Source organism: Heteronotia binoei, chromosome 2 (assembly GCF_032191835.1).
Source record: "Heteronotia binoei isolate CCM8104 ecotype False Entrance Well chromosome 2, APGP_CSIRO_Hbin_v1, whole genome shotgun sequence".
Taxonomy (NCBI): domain Eukaryota; kingdom Metazoa; phylum Chordata; class Lepidosauria; order Squamata; family Gekkonidae; genus Heteronotia; species Heteronotia binoei.
In genome coordinates, this window is record NC_083224.1 from 87,420,213 (window position 1) to 87,440,714 (window position 20,502).

The window sequence follows — 20,502 nt, forward strand, 5'->3', positions numbered from 1 at the left end:
TAACCTACCACAGGGATTCAATTTCAGAGGAGAAAAGCGAGACATGCATGTTAATGGTAATAACAATAATTTGCCTGGATGTAGTGATCAGTTTGGAGAACAGCACAATTCCTGTGCGGCTTGGAAGTGCTAAGTGCCCTGATTTAACATGGTTTTCACACACAAAACAGTCTGGAGATGATAGGTAGCTAGGTTGTTCATCTCCACTGACCAAGTACTGGCTTAAGCTCTTCCATATTGTACTATGTTTGCCCAGAGGTGTGATCTTGGTTGTCACATGACAGGGCATGTCTTGAGCTCACAGGCTGTAACACGATTGCACCGGAAGAGAAAAGACACTTTATTAAAGGGTCCTGCTAACTTCTCACTGGAGGAAGCTGATATTGAACAGCGGAAGTGCCTTGAGACCTTCATCAACCAACTGGAAGCTGACAGCATCTTTGAAGAGTAAGAACATGCTAACCATACCATGTTTCAGACTGAGTCCCACAGATGCAGGCAGGCAGATCAGGGATGGAAGCCTGTGAAAGAGATGCAGATCAGTGTAGAATACTACTACACTTGGAGGTAGGTGGGGTTAGGCTGCAGAGAGTAATATCAGGCTAAGTGTCAGGTCTTACAAACCATTCTTCCATGATCTGAGCTAAGGGAGTAGCTATGTTGGCTTGAAATTGTTTGCTTATAAATACATTTCTGGTTAGTAAATGTTTTCTCTTGGGGTCCTTATGGAATAACATTTATTCCTATCTGGTCAGAGCTGTACTTAAATAGCGTTCATTGTGCAACAGTTAACCCAGTTCAGGGAGTTTTCTCTTTGATCTGCTATTTGCAAGGCTACGTGTGGGTAGATCAATGGGTCTGAGTGGGATTTCTAATTAGCAACGTGATGCAGGACACTGAGAGAGAAGACTTAATCCCCCTTTCCCAGTGACAATAGCCCTAATCTGTATTGTTCTCCCATGTCTGCTTTTAAGGCCAAATAACAGTTTCAATGATGGAATGCCAAGAGCATCACCACTAATTTGACCCTGAATCAATTCCTAAATAACGGGCCCATTAAAAGTTCAGTGAGATTGACTTTCTTCAGAAAATTCACCAAGAAACATAAACTATCCTCTATTGTAGTCAGTCAGAAATCTGGACGATCTGGGTGCAACTGCAGCAAGATGAACCTCATCTGCTAGGAAGCCTAAAGAAATTCTTGGCTAAGATGACACACTTTATCAAGGAAGCTAAGCATGCTAAAGAGAAGTTACAGCTAATACTGAACACGTAGGTCATGAAACAGAAGGTGATTGTATGGAAGAGTTATCATAAATATAGCTTTTCAAAACAGGGGTGGGGGAAGTCAGAAAAAGTGAATGTTGGACCCATACAAGAAGTGGGGAAAGCAAGAAGTGGTTTCAGTGTTTGAATTTATAGCAAGAACAAAGGGCTGCAGAAGGGTGGAGGATCAATCCCTATCTTGTATAGTTAAAGGATCTCAGAGAAGGGAGACTTGATCCTGCCCAAGACTGGTTAATGGTCTGACACAGTACAAGGTAAGGTTCTTTGTTGTGGTCTCTCTGCATTACACTGATGAGATCTCAAGCATGCATAAAGCCCACCTTTGGAAATTTGAAATGGTATGAGTCCTGCCCACTTTAGCAACAAATACTGCACATGCCTGGAGTGGGTGGAGCCACATCCCCTTCTCAGTCCATGTTGCCTGCTGCACCAGTAGCCACTTCTGGAACTCTCTATATATGTGTTCACTGATGGAGTGAGAGCGGCTCAGGCCAAAACCCATTTTTTTAAAACTTTGGAAGTTTCAGAAGGTGGATTCCATGGATACTTGATATCTCATGAGTGTGGCTGCATAGATGACTACTTGAAGAACACCAGTTATGGGTAAGCTACGTGTTCATTAGTCTACAGATGCCCTCCAGCCAAGTCTGTTCCTTTGAGGACTACTGGTTGTCCACACCAATCAACAATTCAGAGGCAAGAGAAGGGTTTGGAGAGAGCAGTGATTTTTGCAATGGGAGTTATCAGCAGCCCACCTGGGGGGGTGGTGAGGAGATGACCCACAATGCCCCTTACCTCTTCAGAACAGGTCTTTCATAAAATTGATTGCTGATCAAAGGTACAAAGGAGCTCCTTATAATGTATGCACTACTGGCAAAAAATGGCCATTTTAGTAACAGGTCACATGCTGCAACAAAATCTGCATTAATGCCCTCATACTTGGTCATCTGAATTAGGCATGTTGCTGATCACAACAAGGAAGTACAACAGCTGTATGAGGAAATGGAACAGCAAATAGAGAGGGAGAAAAAGAGTCTGCAGAGAGAGGTAGGTGCCCAGCTGAATCAAGCTTAATTCCTGTGACTTCTCAGAAGGGGTGTGTTGTATTTGTTTGTTTCATCTTTTCTTGAATTTTAACAGGAATAAATGTAAAGTTCTGCATTTAGGTAGGAAAAACGCAATGCATGGTTATAGATGGGGGAGACTTGTCTTAGCAGTAGTATGTGTGAAAAGGATCTAGAGGTTTTAGTGGATCATACACTGAACATGAGTCAACAGTGTGATGTGATGGCTAAAAAAGGCAAATGCAATTTTGGGCTGTATCAACAGAAGTATAATGTCCAGATCACATAAAGTGATGGTATCGCTTTCCTCTGCTTTGCTCAGAAAGGTTCAGGAGCTGTGATCCTGTGAGCTCCTGCTGAAATCAAGGCCTGCCTACGGCACAGTGCACAGGGGAGCACTGTTCCCTGACCTCCAGTGGGGAGAATGCTTCCAAGCTTATTGCTGGAGCTTCCAGAAGAGTAAGCAACTCAGGCCTTGGAATTATACTTGACCTACCAACCCACCCAAGAAGATAAAGAAATAGAAGGATTAAAAGTAAAAGGATTTACTTATAAATACAGAGCATTTGTAGATGATATAATGTTTATAAATGAAAACCCCATACAAGTCACACCTTTGTTATTAGCTAAAATACAAGAATATGGGGAGTTGGCGGGACTTTGTATTAATAAAGAAAAATCAAAACTTCTATGTAAAAATATGCAAATAAATAAGCAACAAGAATTGCAGAGACTAACGGGCTGTGAAGTTACCGCCAAGGAAAAATATTTGGGTGTGGAGATAACAATGAAGAATATTGATTTGTTGAAAAATAATTATGAGAAGCTATGGTGTAAAATGGATGAAGATATGTTAAAGTGGAATAAACTTAATTTGTCACTTTTGGGTAGAATAGCCTTAATTAAAATGAATATTCTACCAAGAATAATGTATTTGTTTCAAACTATTCAAATGATTGTGAAAGACAGTAAACAATTTAATAGATGGCAAAGAAAAATTTCAGAGTTTGTGTGGGCGGGGAAGAAACCAAGGGCGTTTTCGCACTGACCTTAATCGGCAGCGACGTCCCTCTTCACCGCACAGGATCTGCGCGGATTTCACACCAATTGCTGCGGAGCACCCGGAAGAGCCGCAAAGTCCCGCGGCTTTTGCGGCGCAAATGGAAACTGGTTTTTGGCGGTTTCCACTTGCGCTGCAAAAGCCGCGGGACTTTGCGGCTCTTCTGGGTGCTCCGCAGCAATTGGTGCGAAATCCGCGCACATCCTGCGCGGTGAAGAGGGACGTCGCTGCCGATTAAGGTCAGTGCGAAAACGCCACAAGAATTAAAATGAAAATTTTAACAGACGCAAAAAAGAGAGGCGGATTTCAATTACCAGACTTAAAATTATATCATGAAGCAGTTTGCTTAGTATGGATAAAAGAATGGATAATGTTGTTAAACAAAAAACTCTTAGCGTTGGAAGGTCATGGAAATAAATTTGGCTGGCATGCTTATATGTATTATGGGGGAAAAAAGATAGACCGCTTTTTCTCTCACCATTATATAAGAAACAGCTTGCTAAATACATGGATGAAATATAAGAAATATGGAGATGAGAGAAAACTGTTATGGATAGTGCCAGCCAAAGTGATAAAAATAACAGCTGAGACGGGTGAAGAAAAGTGGTTGTCATATAATCAACAATTAAAAATACAAAGTGGCAAAATAGAATTGAAAACTGCTGAAGAGCTGAATAATAAATATGATTGGTTTCAAATGCAACAAATAAAGAGCTTGGTGGAGAATGATATTAAAATTGAAGGAATAAGAAAAGGGCAAATAGAAATGGAAAAAGTTCTGCTTGGAGACAATGAAAAATTAATTTCAAAATTATGTAAATTACTTTTAAAATGGTCTACGGAAGATGAAGTAGTGAAATCTCAAATGATTAAGTGGGCAATTAATGTAAATAAAGAAATACAGATGGAAACTTGGGAATATTTGTGGAAGAACTCTATGAAGCTTTCGACGTGTCATAGTATTAAAGAGAACTGCTTTAAAATGATGTATAGATGGTATATGACTCCTAAGAAACTGGCAAAGATGAATAATAAGATGCCAGACAGATGTTGGAAATGTAAAAAACATGAAGGTTCTTTCTAGCATATGTGGTGGATTTGTGAAAGAGCAAAAAAGTATTGGCAGATGATTCAACAAGAAATTTCTAGGATCTTTGGATATGAATTTAAGAAAGTTGCAGAGACTTTTCTGTTGGGATTACAAATGGAAAAATTTCCAAAAGAAAATAGAACTATAATTTGGTACTTGCTTTCAGCTGCTAGAACATTATATGCGCAGTTGTGGAAGCAAGAAAAAATACCAGAGAAATGGGATTGGATTGTAAAAGTTATGACATGGAGTGAAATGGACAATTTAACAAGAATTTTAAGAGACTATGTTTTAGAAGTTTTTAAGATGGAGTGAAAAAAGTTCAGAAGATATGCAGAAAAAGAGTGGAAAATAAAAGGACATTGGGCGATTTTTGATAATGATTACGTCTTAGAAAAAAGAGGAATATTAATTTTTGTTTTTATTAGTTAAGGGTATCTTTAAACATTAGTACTTTAAGTAAATAACACTGGCGGGGGTCCAGTAACGGGGGCAGGGGTGGGTAGAAGGTAATATATAGGATAGATAAAAGAAGTTATTAATGATGCAAGAAATATAATTTGTTACCATATGTTACCAAATAAAATTGTTTTAACCCATGTTCTCTATGGGCAGGCACAGAACACAGTTGCTTACAATACTCCCAGGTTTCTGGCAAACAGTACATTGACAGCATATGACAAAATATATATGTCACAACTCATAACCACATATCTCCAAATCTCATAAGAGGTTCAATAAGCAAAAAGTGGATATATTGCTTTTCTTGAGAAAACTTCTCCCTTTTTTATTTTCTGAAGCTTCTTATGAGAATTCAATACATAGAAATTTTAATGACTTTAAAAACATAATGGCTTATAGTATTGGATGACATTTTGGCCTCTTGCCTTCTTTGTTGTGTCTTATTTAAAGGCAAAATCATTTATAAATGAATATGTGTAATCTGTGTTGGAATGAGGACACTGCACAGACATGGGGAACTTTAAAACTAATTGGCAGTATACTGCTTTCATATGTGGCAATGTTGTATGTGAGGGTGTGATCACATGAGAGACTTGGCACAGCAGTAGCCCGGCTCTGAAAAAGCTGGTTCTCTTTGATCTGTGCTGCGACATTCACACAGCCGCCACCCTACTGCTGGGAGAGGCACGGGCCATATACGCACAAGAGGGCATTCAGACTGCTCATGCACATGAGGGGTGAGTGCATCATGCACCCCACCCCCCAGGTCCTACCTATATCTACCTCGTCTTAGGACAGGCTGGGACCGGATTAAATAGCTACTGGGAACTTTTTGGTAGTAAACCTCTAAAATGTATGTAGGGTGCATTTTAGAGGTTTGTTACAAGGATGTTCCCAGTAGCTATTTAATTCAGTCCCAGCCTGCCCTAAGATGAGGTAAGTACAGGTGGGACCTCGGGGGCAGATGTGCATGTGTGATTGCACACATTAAATCTGAATGGGAGGCATGGCTAGGTCAGGCCAAATCTCTCATGTGATTACACCCTGAGTCGCTGCTGAGCTATGTGTTATGAGTGTGAATGCTGGTGTGGATTAATTATGGAATGTCCAGTCACCATAGATTTTATCTTTGTGTTATAAACTGGTCTAATCATACAAATCTTCATAACTGCCATCCCCGGGATACATCATATAAAACTACAGCTTTGTTACCTTTATTGCTTCAGAGTGAAATGAGAAGCAAGTTCTACAGTGTGGAGATGCAGAAAGTGTTGGATGTCAAAGAAAGGGAAATACAGCATTTCCTATGTGTTCAAAAAGAGGTAAGATAGTGGTCAATGTGGTGGGACCCAAGCAAGTCTCACCTGTCTTCAGTTTTCCATATGTCCACAGAACAGCTCACCTGTCTTCAGCTTTCCATATGTCCACAGAACAGCTCATAAAGAGGCCAAAGATTGCTGGATCTTTAGCGGCTTGCTTCTTTGCCTTTATTCAAATGAAATGGTGCCACCTTCTGGAAACATTTAACTGTAGCTAAAGTTACAGATGGGGCAGGGAGGGGGTAGGACTGGCTGCACAATCTGCCAGTAAAATCATTGCCCATACCCAGCTGCTTGCCATCTGATGAGCATCTCAGGGCCAGTGGTCTGATGAATGAATCAAAACACTGTTGAGGTGCAATGTGGTACAATAAGAGATACTGTGAGAAAAAGGCACTCACTCTGACAGTGCATGTACCTTTTGCAGACTCCTGTTTTTGTTTCATTGGTGCTGACAGAAAGTCCACCCATGGAAGTCATTTGGAATGTGCTGCAAATGTTTTCTGCATGGAGTCTTGAGAGGAAAAAACCCTTTCACAGATTTTGTTCAAAGAAATGTTCGTTCCAAGTTAACAATAACAAAACACTCTTCAATAGGAACAACCATATTCAAGTTAGGGTTGCCATCTTTCCTCTCACAAGACAGAAATTTGACTGCAGCAGTTTGCCCACAATTTATTCCATATACTGAAGAGAAAGACAGAGGTCCTGTACCTGAGTCAGGGTGGGGTGGGTATGGGCATCCAGCTCCCAGTTTTGAACGGTGCCACATTGGTGCCAGCCCAACAGGTGAAGAGCCTGGGAGTGACCTTGGATGCCTCCCTTTCCATGGAGGCCCAGATCATGATGGTTGCCAGGTCTGCCTTTTGTTATCTTCAGCAGATCAGGCAGCAAGCACCTCATCTATCCCCTCAAGACCTGGCTACAGTGATCCATGCAATGGTCACCTCCAGACTAGACTACTGTAACTCAATGTACGCTGGCTTACCCTTGAGATTGAACCAGAAACTGCAGCGGGTGCAGAATGCGGCGGCTCGCCTGCTGACTGCACCTCCTTTATGGGTGGGCATTCGGCCGGCGCTCTGCAGTCTGCACTGGCTGCCCATTGAGTACTAGATCCGCTTAAAGGTTTTAGTTTTAACATTTAAAGCCTTACGCAGCCTGGGACCAACATACCTGCAGGACCATCTCCTTCCATATATGCCCGGGAGGTCGTTAGGTTCGGCCTCCCAACATCCATTGGCTGTCCCTGTGTAGTGTATCAGCAGCCAGACGCGACATGCGCAGAGGTGACTGGGCTGTTCCAGACGCCTCCAGCGCGGGGCACGGAATCGCCCGCCAATCACCAGCTGTGGCGGGAAGTTTAACAAGTCAGGATTGGCCTGACCTGTCCAGTAGGCTGTACCGGGGACTGTACATAAGCGGGACCCGGCCCGCGTGTTCTCTCTCTTGCAACGTGCTCCTAATAAAGAATGTTGCCCTACTCGCGTCTCCCGATCGAGTACGTTACACTGGCGACGAGGATGGGATACTAGCCTCATCGGCTACGTAGGAGACCAAGGGCACCACCACGACTGCCGCCGCAGCCACCATGGCCAACCAGGGCGGAACCACCGGTCACGTCGAGCCGTTCGACCCCGCGAATCCAGAGGCCTGGGAGTCCTACCTGGAACGGGTCGAATGCTACCTGAGGGCCAACAAAGTCACGGAGGACAGCATGAAGAGGGACGTTCTCCTGAGCGTCTGCGGGGCGGCCACATTCGAGATCGCCAAGGGTCTCTCGGCCCCCGCCCGCCTCAAGGAGAAGTCCTTCGCCGAGGTCAGCAGACTCCTCACCGGCCACTTCTTACCTCAGCCTTCACGGGTGGCCCGCCAGTTCCTGTTCCACAGAAGGGACCAGGCTGCCAGAGAATCGGCCGCCGACTACTTGGCGGCCCTCCGCAGGATCGCCGGGAACTGCAACTTCCCCCAGCTGGAAGACACCCTGGCCGATCGCTTCACGTGGGGCCTCCGCGACGAGAGGCTCCAGCAGAAGCTCTTCGCCAAGGAAGAGCTCACCCTCCAGAGCGCTTTCAACGAAGCAGTGGCGTTCGAGAGGACCTCCCGGACCTTTCCCAAGGCCCGGACAGACGCCGTCCACCACGAGGAGCTGGACCACGACCGCCCGGAGGAGGGAGAAGCCTACCAGCTGCGTCGCCCAGCCGGGCCACCCAACAGAGCAGCCCAATGCCCCCGAGCGCCCGATCGACCACCAGCGGTGGAGAGGGTTCCTGCCACCAAGTGCGCCAGCTGCGGCGACCCCCACGACCGGAGAGACTGCCAGTACCGGACCTGGGACTGCCGGAGCTGCGGGAAGACCGGCCACATCGCCAGGGCTTGCCGAGCCAAGCCCAACCGCCGGAGGCCGACCACGCATCACGAGTTGGCGGAGTTCCACTCCACAGACTCCACGTCCCTTCAGGTACTGAACTTGCCCCTCGCCACCCCCGATAAAATTAAAATGGCGGTCCTCATCGAAGGGAACCCCTGCCAAATGGAGGTGGACTCAGGTTCCTCCATTTCCATCATAGCAGAGGAGACCCTGAGGAAATTGTGCCCCCGCCAGCGGCTTCAACTAAGGCCGGCGGACTTCATACTCTGGGACTTTCAGAAGAATCCGGTGCAAATTGCGGGGTGGGCGCGGGTGCAAGTCGAGCGGGGGTCCTTCTATGGCCCGCTGGACATCCTGGTGGTAAAGCGCCAGCTTACCACCCTGCTAGGACTGGCGTGGTTCAAACCCTTGGGGATCCGCTTGGAGGGGGTAGGGCAAACCCTAACGCCCAGAGGGTTCGGGGAGATATGCCAAGAATTTCCTGACGTATTCGACGGTTCCCTAGAGAGCTACAAAGGGCCGGCCATCTCCCTACCACTAGACCCCACAGTCAGGCCGATTCGGCTCAAGGCGAGGAGGGTCCCGTTCGCCTTGAAGCCAAAAATAGAGGCCGAACTAGACCGCCTCACAGCCCAGGGAGTCCTGGAGCCAGTGGACTACGCCACTTGGGAGACCCCCATCGTAACCCCAATCAAGCCAAACGGGGAGGTGCGGATCTGTGCAGACTACAAATGCATGATAAACAAGGCACTGCAGGATAATCCCTACCCAGTGCCGGTGGTGAGCCACGTCTTGGCCGCCCTCGCGGGGCCATTCCAGGGGCAGATCTTCATGATAATAGTGGACTCCTACACCAAATGGTTCGAGGTAATTCCCGTAGGGTCCACCTCGTCCGCAGCCGCGATCAGAGCGCTGCGCAGGGTCTTATGCACACACGGTATCCCGGACACCATAGTCTCTGATAACGGGACCGCGTTCACCTCGGCCGACTTCCAGGCGTTCCTCCAGAGATATCTGATTAGACACATAAGGTCTGCCCCCTTCCGGCCACCAACGGCCAGGCAGAGCAGATGGTCCGCACAACAAAGGAGGCCCTGAGCCGAATCGTACAGGGCGACTGGGACCACAGGTTGGCCGCGTTCCTTTTCGACAATAGGATCACCCCCAACCCGGTCACTGGGGTTAGTCCGGCTGAGCTCCTCATGGGGCGCAAGCTCATAACCCGACTGGACAGACTACACCCCGACAGGGCTTCAGAGACCCGCGGAAGTCCCGAGGTCCGGGACGCGGCCAGGGGTTTCTTTGCGGGCGACCCAGTATACGCCCAGAACTATGCGAGGGGGCCTGAGTGGGTGGCCGGCCGAGTGCTATGAGTAATGGGGTCCCGCCACTACGATATATCAACCGAGGGGGGCCAGATATTACGGCGGCACATAGACCAGCTACGCCGCCGCATGCTACCGGAGGAACCTGCGGACACAGAAGGGGCGAGATCCGGGGAAGAGCCAACCGAGGGCCGACCAGAGGACGCGGCCCCAACACCGGCTACACCGCCACACGAAGCGCCGGGACTGACTGAGCCCGAGAGACCGACGGAACCAGACCCGCAGCCTCTGGCCACGCCTCGGCCCACCGACGCACCAGCAGCGGAAGCCGCGCCACCTCCACCGGACCTCCCCAGAAGGTCCACCAGGGAGCGCCGACCTCCCGCGTACCTTAAGGATTATGTTCATTAACCAGGGGGGGAGGGGTGTAGTGTATCAGCAGCCAGACGCGACATGCGCAGAGGCGACTGGGCTGTCCCAGACGCCTCCAGCGCGGGGCGCGGAATCCCCCGCCAATCACCAGCTGTGGCGGGAAGTTTAACAAGTCAGGATTGGCCTGACCTGTCCAGTAGGCTGTACCGGGGACTGTACATAAGCGGGACCCGGCCCGCGTGTTCTCTCTCTTGCAACGTGCTCCTAATAAAGAATGTTGCCCTACTCGCGTCTCCCAATCGAGTACGTTACACCCTGGCTCAAGAGATGCCTGCCTTGCCTCAACTAGGGCCAGGGCTTTTTCAGTTCTGGCCCCAACCTGGTGGAATCAGCTCCCTACAGAGATCCGGGCCCTACCTGGCTTATTAGCCTTTCATAGGGCCTGTAAAATGGAGCTGTTCTACCAGGCTTTTAGTTGAGGCTGCGGGCATCTATTTTTGATCTGGTTGGCTTCCCCTGCCAGCACTGTCACCTGTGCTATAAAACAGAATAATATCTGCCATCTTTATGGGATATCATGATGTGAGATGGCAAGGCTGGGCAATATGCGATTATGGTATATTTTCTGAGTGCTGTTGAGTTGTCTGTTCATAAAATGTTTTTATTGTATTTTATTGTTTTATCATACGTTGTACTCTGCCCTGAGCCCTACGGGGAATGGGCGGAGTAGAAATATACTAAAATAAATAAATAAATAAAATGATACCTATTGTGTTTCTGTCCTGTCATGTAGTTGTTAAAGGCACAGGAGATTGTATTTTAGTAAAAAGGGTGGCAATAGCAGCACAAGAAGATAGTCAGCATTCCAGAAACAGATGAGAGTCTGTGAGGCTCATACAGGTTTGCTGTAGAAGAGGAACCTACACAACAGATTGAAGCACCTTTCTGCAGGAGTTTTGATTAAGCATTTTCAATCTTTTTCCAGCTAGAGGCAGAATTGTTCAGCCTCCAGGAAAAGCAGCAAAAGACTAATACTAAAAACCAGCAGCTCAAACAAACCAACATTGCCCTCGAGAACCAGCTAAAACAGGGCCTCCATCAACTACAAGAAACTCAAGGACATTTGAATGCCATGAAAAACAGAGTCTCACAGATGCTCAAAGGAGGCAGCAGGCAAGTCTTAATTCTGTCTTCTCAATATCACCATGCTCAGGGAAGAATATACTGCAGGAAATGCCTTTTATGTTCTAGATGGTCCTGTTTAGGAATGCTTCCCAAGGTCGAACAAACTAGAATTCCTGTTTAGTGGAAAGAAGGCAATTGCTTATTGTCTCCCCTTCTGTTGGACAAGAGCTTGCTTCATTTGAACTTCTGCTGCCCCCAGCATTAATTAGTTATCTAGCTACTGATTTAGTACACTGTTGTTTTGGTTCTCCTCTGAGAAGCTAAGGGTGATGTTTGTCTTTTGCATAGAAGCCAGACATGGCAGAGAGCAAAAACCATACTGTAATGCTGGGGTGTTCTCTGTCTCCAAAGCAAAGATGGTGTAAGGAGTCTATCAGTGAAAGCAACCATGGGTTGGGAATTCTGTTCTCACCCACTGCTGCTGACAGTGTATCACTTCTGATTGAAGAGCTCTCCAAGGTTTTTGCTTTTTGAAAACTGCAGTGTGATGTCAACGGGGCAAGTCTGCACTCTTTAAGACTACATACACTTTCTGGTTGCACTATCATTTATCGCCACCCTCTTATTACATGCTATTTATTGTAAGTTGCAGTATTATTGCAGCTGCAAGGTTTGTATAGCTCCTTTGTGCAAAACCAACACATGAATGTGTGTGGGAAAGTAGATATGTTAGTATACCACCTTCTTCTTACAGGGAGAGACTACTGGAGGAAATCTCCAGCAAGGCACCTCAAACTCCACAGGTATTTCTTTATTCAGCTTACCACTCCTTGCTCCCTTGAAGTAGTGCCACAAGTTCAACCCTGAATGTCCCAGTGGTAAGGCTGGCTCTGTACTAGCAATGTGTATATTATAGCACCTGAAATGTAACACTGTGCTGATGAAACAGCTGGAATGCTCATGGGACAATGTCAGCTTTCATGGGTCAAATGAATCAAAACTGGAAATGTTTTCCCCTCGTACATTAAAAAGTGTACTTTAAGGGTATGTAAGTGCCTACCTGCATACTTTTAAAGTAAGAACTGCCTGCTTTCATAATTATCCACCCCCTGTATAAATTACTTTTCTGACAGGAAAGAGCTACACTCTGAAAACGTACATAGACTCATGCAGGTATTCAATATGCAGCCTCTTCTGGTAAGAGATAATTCTGTTATGTGTCTGCATCAGGAACAATTCAGTGATCCAAATATTTTTTCCTGTCAAGTCATAGCTGACTTATGAAGACCCTGAAAGTTTTTCAAGACAAGAAACATTCAGAGGTGGTTTACCATTTTTGGTCTCCACATCATGATCCTGGTATTTCTTGGCAGTCTCCCATCCAAATACTAACCAGGGCCAACCCTGTGTAGCTTTTGAGGTCTGATGAGATCAGGCTAGCCTGGACTATCCAGGTCAGGGCATCCAAATCATACGTGATGCCAACAAACAGCAGAATTACCCATCATAGCAGAGGTTGATTGGAAGAAGGCAAGGCCTGAGCAATAGATCACACAGAAATGCAGGAGGCAGCCTGTTTCCAGAGTGCATACCTTTGTTCCAGAACCTTTTTTCGTAGTTTAATATGATTCTCTTAGTACACTAGCAGTTCTCTTGTAGCACGCAAGGATGTTCCTGCACACAGTTTGGGAATTAGTATATCAACAGTGGTCCTTTTTGTGTTTCTCTACTCTTGTTGTTCTTCAAAGGATGAAAATGAGATGGTTCCCTCTAAACTGGAGATGAACTTTGGATATAGGTTGAATGAGGATATACAGGACAGTTCTGATCAGCAGTAAGCACTGGAATGAATACATGGCTGATTTAAATAAAAATGAATGAGGTGGCAGTGGTTTTCTCTGCAGCTGGGCACCTGCTCTGGTATCGTGGTAGCTTTACTTTTCCTGTCAGTGGCTCTGAAATTTCCTTGAATTTATATGTACTGCATCCAAAAAATTGGAAACATGTTTCTGGAGTACTCCAAGGCCAAGCAGAGCTTTTGCTGACAAGTGTCTAGCATTGTACCCCCAGACATTCCTTGCTAAAAATAATGCATTTGAAGATTTTTATCCCACTTTTTAGCCAGACGTTTCCTAGAAGAACAAACAATATTTGTTTACCAATATGTTTTGTATTGGCCTTCTGATATACAATCTTTTCCCCTCTTGGCCCTTGAAGCATTTATATGTTCACATGCTATATGTTAACAACACATGTGCTTGCGCTTTATCCTGCCTAAATGACTAATGCAGGAAGCCTGGCTGGTGAATAATTTTGCAGGAAATATGTCCTTAACATCTCATGCATTTGTACTCCAGAATGGTGTCACTTTAAACCTTTTTGTGTACCAGATAAGAACTGCCCTATGCTTTGTTTCTCCCTAGGACACCAGAGGACAATGCATTGATTACCAAAACTGAGTCAGAGCCCAGAACAAGAGTGATTTCTACTGAAGAGGAACCTTTGGCTGAGTTTATTGAAGAAGAACAGCAGTGTTTCCTACAGGAGCCTTTCGGTCAAAGTTCTTTGCTTAGAGAAATAAACGATACTATAGCAGCTCTTAGCAAGGTGTCTGAATCACACCAACAGATGCACGATCTTAGTTTTCAAGGACAAGAGCCTTCAGATCAAATGAGACATGATGGAAATAATCAGCACTATATTACTCAGGAAATAATGCCACAATATGAAGCTCTCTTGAGGAATAATGGCCAAGGGAAAAGAATTTTAGAAACTGACCAGAGTACATTACAACAAGATATTCTTAATGGACAGAGTTATGTGCAATGTGATGTTCTAGGTAAAGAAAAAACTAGCATTTTTGAGTCAAAAATGGATTTTAAGACTCTAGTGCCAATGCAGAGAGAGAGTCTTTCTCCTGAGGGTTGTTCTCCTGGTCATTCTGAGTTGAAATCACAAATCAGTGACTCCAAAGAGAGCTCACAACAGGAGGACATTCTGTCTTTAGGGCAGGTAACCCAACCCAAACTTCATGAACAAGTTTTAAAGATAACTCAGACAATATGGCCTTCTGTTGATTCTGAGCAGGGAATGGGAAAGAAAAAATCTATGAAAATAAAAATAAACAAAGAGATACCATCACTAGAAGGTATGCTACCAGTTTGTTTTCCTATAAAGACAGTTCTGCCCAAATTGCATGTTGAATCCGGGCCAGAAATATCAATGGTGCACAACAGCCAATTGAAAAATATGTCCCAGAGTGAGACAAGGATTCCGACCTCTGAGGAGAGAGAAACCCCTTTAGCAGAAGTCAAAAAAGGACTGGCTGATATGTCTGAGTATAAGAAGAATCAAGAGGCTAGGACAGAATTTGATAAGGAAACAAATGTCAAGACAGATGATCAGGATTTTCAAGTGAATGCTGGAACAAAAGAAACTTCAAAAGGCACCACAGATGTCTGCTCTTATCCAGATCATCTGTATAATGTGCTCTTTGTAGGAGATTCTAATGTTGGCAAAACATCCTTTTTGTGCCGTTTACATGATGATTCCTTTGGGACAAATATAACTGCTACCATAGGTAAATAGCTATCATCTTATGCTAGGAGACACCATTATGTCATGGATCAAAGCCTAGGCCTTGCTGTTGGGAAGCCTGGCTTCTTGATTTTTTGTTGCTGTTATTGTTTTCTATGCTTGGCCTGTTCTTTTACCTGTGTGCAGAAATAGTGACTAACTTGGTTCCTATGATTCTCTTATGTCATCCGTCCTGTCAATGAGCAAGATTCCTTCTTCCAGATGCAGGCTGCTCTATTAGCAGAAATAAGATTCAACTCAGGTACTATAAGTCAATGAGTGAAAAGCATAAATGGAAGATAAATATTGGCTGCTATTATGCTTGTCTCTAAAGGTGGAATGACATATAGTTCCAGATTAGATTTGTCCCATAATTAAAATTTAAAGTTTGTTACCTTTAACATAAAAAATGCACTTTACACAAACAGTAATCCAAAATGTAGCCGCTCTTATATTATTACTAGCAGTAAAGCCCATTGTAGGAAGAAATACAACGGGCCCCAGAAAAATATTGGTGTGTGTGTGTGAGAATGTGTGGGTGGCAGGAAGGAAGGTAGACAAAGAGAACGAAAGAAAAAGTAAGACTAAGAGAAAGAACAGAAGGAAAAAGATGGGGAGAAAGGAGTGCAAGAAAGAATGAAAGGAAGAAAGGAAGACATACAGAATGAAATAAAAAGACAGAAAGACAGAGATACAGAGTAAGAATGAGAGAAAGACCATAAGGGAAAGGTAAAAAAAAAAAAAGGGGAGAAAGAAAAATGAAAGGAAGGAAGATAGAGTGAAAGAAAAAGTCAGAAAGACAGAGACAGAGAAAAAGTGAGAGGAAGGAACGGAGAGTTATAAAAATTTGGGGGAGAAAAGTATGAAAGAAAGGAAAATGGAAGGAAGGAAGACAAGGAGACAGAAAAATGACAGGCAGACAGGCAGACAGGAAGTTAGACAGGCATTAGAAGCCTCCCTTTCACACACACCCCCCACTTGCAGGTGGGGGGAACAAAAGGGAGGCTTCCAATGATTCCCCATCTCTTAAAGCAAGCAGCTGACAGGCAGGCCCACTCTGCTGATGGCTGTAAGAGGCAGGGAGCCATTGCAAGCCTCCCTTTTGCTCCTTTCCACTTGCAGGCTGCAGAAAAAAAAGGGAGTCAATTCCAGCTCATGGGGCCATAGGACAGAGTGGACTTCATTGTATCTTATAGGCCCATAGGACAGAACGGACTCTATGCAATTAGCCCATAGGACAGAATGGAGTCCATTGTGTCCTATGGACCCATAGGACAGAATAGAGTCCATTCTATCATATGAGCCCACTGTAGCCTAATTTGAATAGAAAGAGTGAAGAGTATTTGCAGGTAGAAAGGAGGTTAATACATTGTATAGTGTCAGTCTGTTTATCTGTTGCTGTTGAACTGGCCCCTCCTTGGTGTGAATGAACATTCCTTTTGTGTCAGTTGAAGAGAAGTAACTGCTACTGTTTGTCTCATGAACATGTCTCACAGTGTATTGGTAGTTTTACTATTTGCTTCATGGCAGTGTTGTTTGTGGGGGTGAGGAAGACGGAGTATCCCAGACTTCTTACAATGGGCCCCGAGGAAAGGTAGTAGTGATCAGTAAGCCCCCAGGAGAACCTGTTAGCAGAGAACTCAGAGGTCAATAGCCGTCTGGTGGGGTTCTTGCCTGACAGGGTCAGCAGTGGACAGGGGAGAGCAGAATCAACCAATGGCATGCCAGAGACAGAGTGTGAGCCAATCCTGCATAGCCTACATCCAACGAATGAAAATTCTCAGATTTGCCACCACAGTAGGGCTTTTATTATCTAAAGGATAACTAATTCCACCAAACTTATCACATGGGACAAAAAGCTCATGGTGAAACAAGCTGAAGAACAGTAAATCATTTAAAGAGGCATATAGATGCTCATAGACACTAGCAATTTAAAGATACATACAAGCATTATGGAAGCTGTTTCGGTATTACACATTCAAAACCTTAAATCTGTTCTATATGCATACAAAGTCAATGTAATTGACAAGAATACACCTATCTCCACAGAGTTTCTTACAAAGACTGAATCGTAGCTGAGAGTTTCATGGTTAGATATGACACTATCCAATTCGGAATTGAGTTCACAGAAAGTAAGGAAGCTAAGCAGAGTCAATTGTGGTTAGTACTTAGATGGGAGACTGTCCTTGAAATACCCAGTAGAGAGGACAGGAGCAGGCTTATTCAGCCACCTCTCTGAATATCCTCCAGGCCCCCAGTAGGAGTCAATCATCAGAGGTTGACATGACTTCCAGGTGCAGACACACACACACACACACACAAAAGAAAGCCATCCTTGAATATTGACATATTGTCTCACACATCCCTGGTTGTAAGGTACCACCCCAAATAGGTTTCAGGAAACCCAAAAATGTGTGGGACATGATAATTAGATCAGATATTGGATCTGCATATCATTCTAGTTTACGATTGATACATCTGGGCATTTCAGATGTGGGAATTGTGCAGCCTGCCCATTGGCCATGGAAGTATAGGAGTTTTTAAACCCAGCAGATGGTTTTATGATCAAGTTTCATCATTTTTCAAACTGTAACACCAAATAGGTTGTCAATGCAGTAAAATGTCTGTGTGACCTGTTATATATTGGAATATCATTAAGGGCTTTAAAAACAAGAATCCGAGAACACAAATCTAGGATTTGTAATTGAGCATTAAAAGCTCCTGTGGTTGCACACTTCCATGAAAAACAATATTCTCCTGATTATTTGCATTTTTATGTTATTTATAAACATTCACCACAACCATATATAAATGAAGATATTTCTAAGGTTTTACTCAGATAGGAGGCATACTGGATTTTGAAGTTACATGCCTATATGCTTCATGGTTTCGATCTTAAATTGAATTTTTCTTCATTCATATAAAGTGTTGAACTATGGCAGAACCTAGTATCCCTTTAAAACAATATGCTTCCCACAACAGCTGAACTTAATTAGACAACCTGGTATCTTTAAAAAGAAGCATAATGAAGTAATTGTTAAGAACCCTCAAGGTGGACAAAAGGCAGTAGACGATATTTACAAAGGTGGTTAATTTTTGTCAAGAATTGTTCTGCAAACATGGGGTAAGTTTAAACTTCTTAGTGTAATTCTTTGTATATAATTTATAGTCTGTGCTATACAGTTTATTATCTGTTTTCTTTTTATTATTAACACCATACAGTTCCGAATACTGATGATTAGTTAACTGTGGCTTTGAAAAAGAATTATTGAAATGCACTGTAATTCTGGAGGGCATGTCACACTCAATTCTTCATGCACTTAGACTCAACTTTCCTACAATTCACTCTTCCTGTGGCGAGAGCAGTGTTTTTGTAAATTACATTGAGTCTGTATTTGTATGGATTTATGCTTTTTGAATGTGTAATAGCGATACAACTTCCATAATGCTTGTATGTGTCTTTAAATTGATAGCATCTGTGAGCATCTATATACCTCTTTAAAATGTTTATTGTTCTTCAGCTTGTTTCACCACAAGCTTTTTGTTCCATGGGATAAGTTTGGTGGAATTCCCCCCCCCCCCAGTCGAAATAAGAGACAGACACAAAGTATTGGGTTTAAACCGGGCCGCTTTATTAAACTCAATTAACCTATGAACTCGGCAGGGATAAGACCTAACCAGAAATGCCCCTGGGGTCACCCACGGACCCCGCCTTGTCCAAAGGGCGAGCAACCCTGCCCCCAGCACAAACCCGCCGCATTCGGGTTGTAACTGAGCGGCCAGGCCTCCAGCCTTTCTCCACCTGGGCTAGCATCGATCCCCCATGGAAAGATCCGCCCCAGGTGAGGCTCACCGTGATCTGCATTCCCCGCACTGAGCCGTGTAGCCCATCTGCGGTTCATACAGACCACACGCACCAAAGGTGCTAGGCCATAGGTGCTCCCCTGAAAACACTGTGGCCAACACATCCCCGGCCAGCGACCAACTTACAATCCACCTAACCTGACACTATAAGGCAGTACAAGGTAGGCGAAAAACAACTCCACATGGGCCAATTATGCGGAGATGAAAAAATTCCTACCTGGCCCCCAACAAGGCGACCGGTTGAAACCTTTACTGCCAAGGGAGGGTGGGTGGGCAGAGAGCCAAGAAGACAGCCTCACTCAGTCCAGGCGGGGCCAGGGCTTATATAGCCCTGGCGCCACGCCCAGCTCAAGCCCCGGATGGTTTGGAGCTGTCAATCTCTGCTCTCATTCTTCCGCAGGGGCAAAGGCAGCCCCCATCCTGAGCGCCGGCGATGCCGGCTTGGCTGGGAAGGGGCCGAGCCCTGCCCCCCCAGTCGAAATAAGAGACAGACACAAAGTATTGGGTTTAAACCGGGCCGCTTTATTAAACTCAATTAACCTATGAACTCGGCAGGGATAAGACCTAACCAGACAAGCCCCTGGGGTCACCCACGGACCCCGCCTTGTCCAAAGGGCGAGCAACCCTGCCCCCAGCACAAACCCGCTGCATTCGGGTTGTAACTGAGCGGCCAGGCCTCCAGCCTTTCTCCACCTGGGCTAGCATTGATCCCCCATGGAAAGATCCACCCCAGGTGAGGCTCACCGTGATCTGCATTCCCCGCACTGAGCCGTGTAGCCCATCTGCGGTTCATACAGACCACACGCACCAAAGGTGCTAGGCCATAGGTGCTCCCCTGAAAACACTGTGGCCAACACATCCCCGGCCACCGCCAATGCCAAGCCTCTGCTTAGGCATTAGCGCCCCAACGGGCGGCCCAGAGCCGACCGCAAACCCTGCCGAATCTCCTCCAAAAAGGCCCGGTTGCCCAACTCAGACAGATGAACCCCATCCGACCCATACAGGTCAGCATCATCGACCCGTATGGCCAGATGAGGGAGAAAAATTCCCAAGCCATCCTCCATGGCTTTTTGTAGTGCCCTATTAGCCTTGCGCCTAGCGCGCTCGATCCCACCAGGAGAAAGGGCATGCCTCCACACCCTGTGTGGCAGAATTGCTGACCACACAAGGATCACCCCAGGCCATCTCCGTTTAATTTCCCGGAGATCAGCCAGCGCCTGCTGCGAGAGAGCCTTCCCTCGCAGCATCCCAAGGTCGTTACCACCTAAGTGAACAACCAATATGTGTGGAGGCGGAGCAGCCCTTTCCCTGAACAATAGGGGCATAATACCAGGCCACCGCAGGCCCCACTGACCAAGCCATTCCACGACCGCCCATGCACTGAGGCCCAGCTGGGTGCCGAATGACGACCGCCGAGCCTGATGGGCGGCCCAGAACACCATGCTGTGCCCGCAGATGAGAATACGCCGCCTCTCACCACGAGCCACAGCACCTGTAAGACAAAAAAGTGTCAGGCCGGTGAACTTAAAAAGCAATACCACCCACGCCTGACCCACCACCCCTTATGGCCCTAACGGGCGGACATAC

General features: G+C 45.5%; 1 protein-coding gene across 1 annotated transcript in view; it reads left to right on the forward strand.

The window, feature by feature from the left end:
* The first annotated feature begins 277 nt into the window (after positions 1–277).
* RAB44 (RAB44, member RAS oncogene family) overlaps positions 278–20,502 on the forward strand; it is a 43,393-nt gene continuing 23,168 nt past the window's right edge. The window contains exons 1-7 of the mRNA XM_060231525.1: positions 278–447; positions 2,244–2,334; positions 6,190–6,285; positions 11,336–11,527; positions 12,234–12,278; positions 13,224–13,309; positions 13,899–15,055. Of these exons, the coding sequence (XP_060087508.1) occupies positions 278–447; positions 2,244–2,334; positions 6,190–6,285; positions 11,336–11,527; positions 12,234–12,278; positions 13,224–13,309; positions 13,899–15,055 (1,837 nt within the window). The remainder of the gene's footprint in view (positions 448–2,243; positions 2,335–6,189; positions 6,286–11,335; positions 11,528–12,233; positions 12,279–13,223; positions 13,310–13,898; positions 15,056–20,502) is intronic.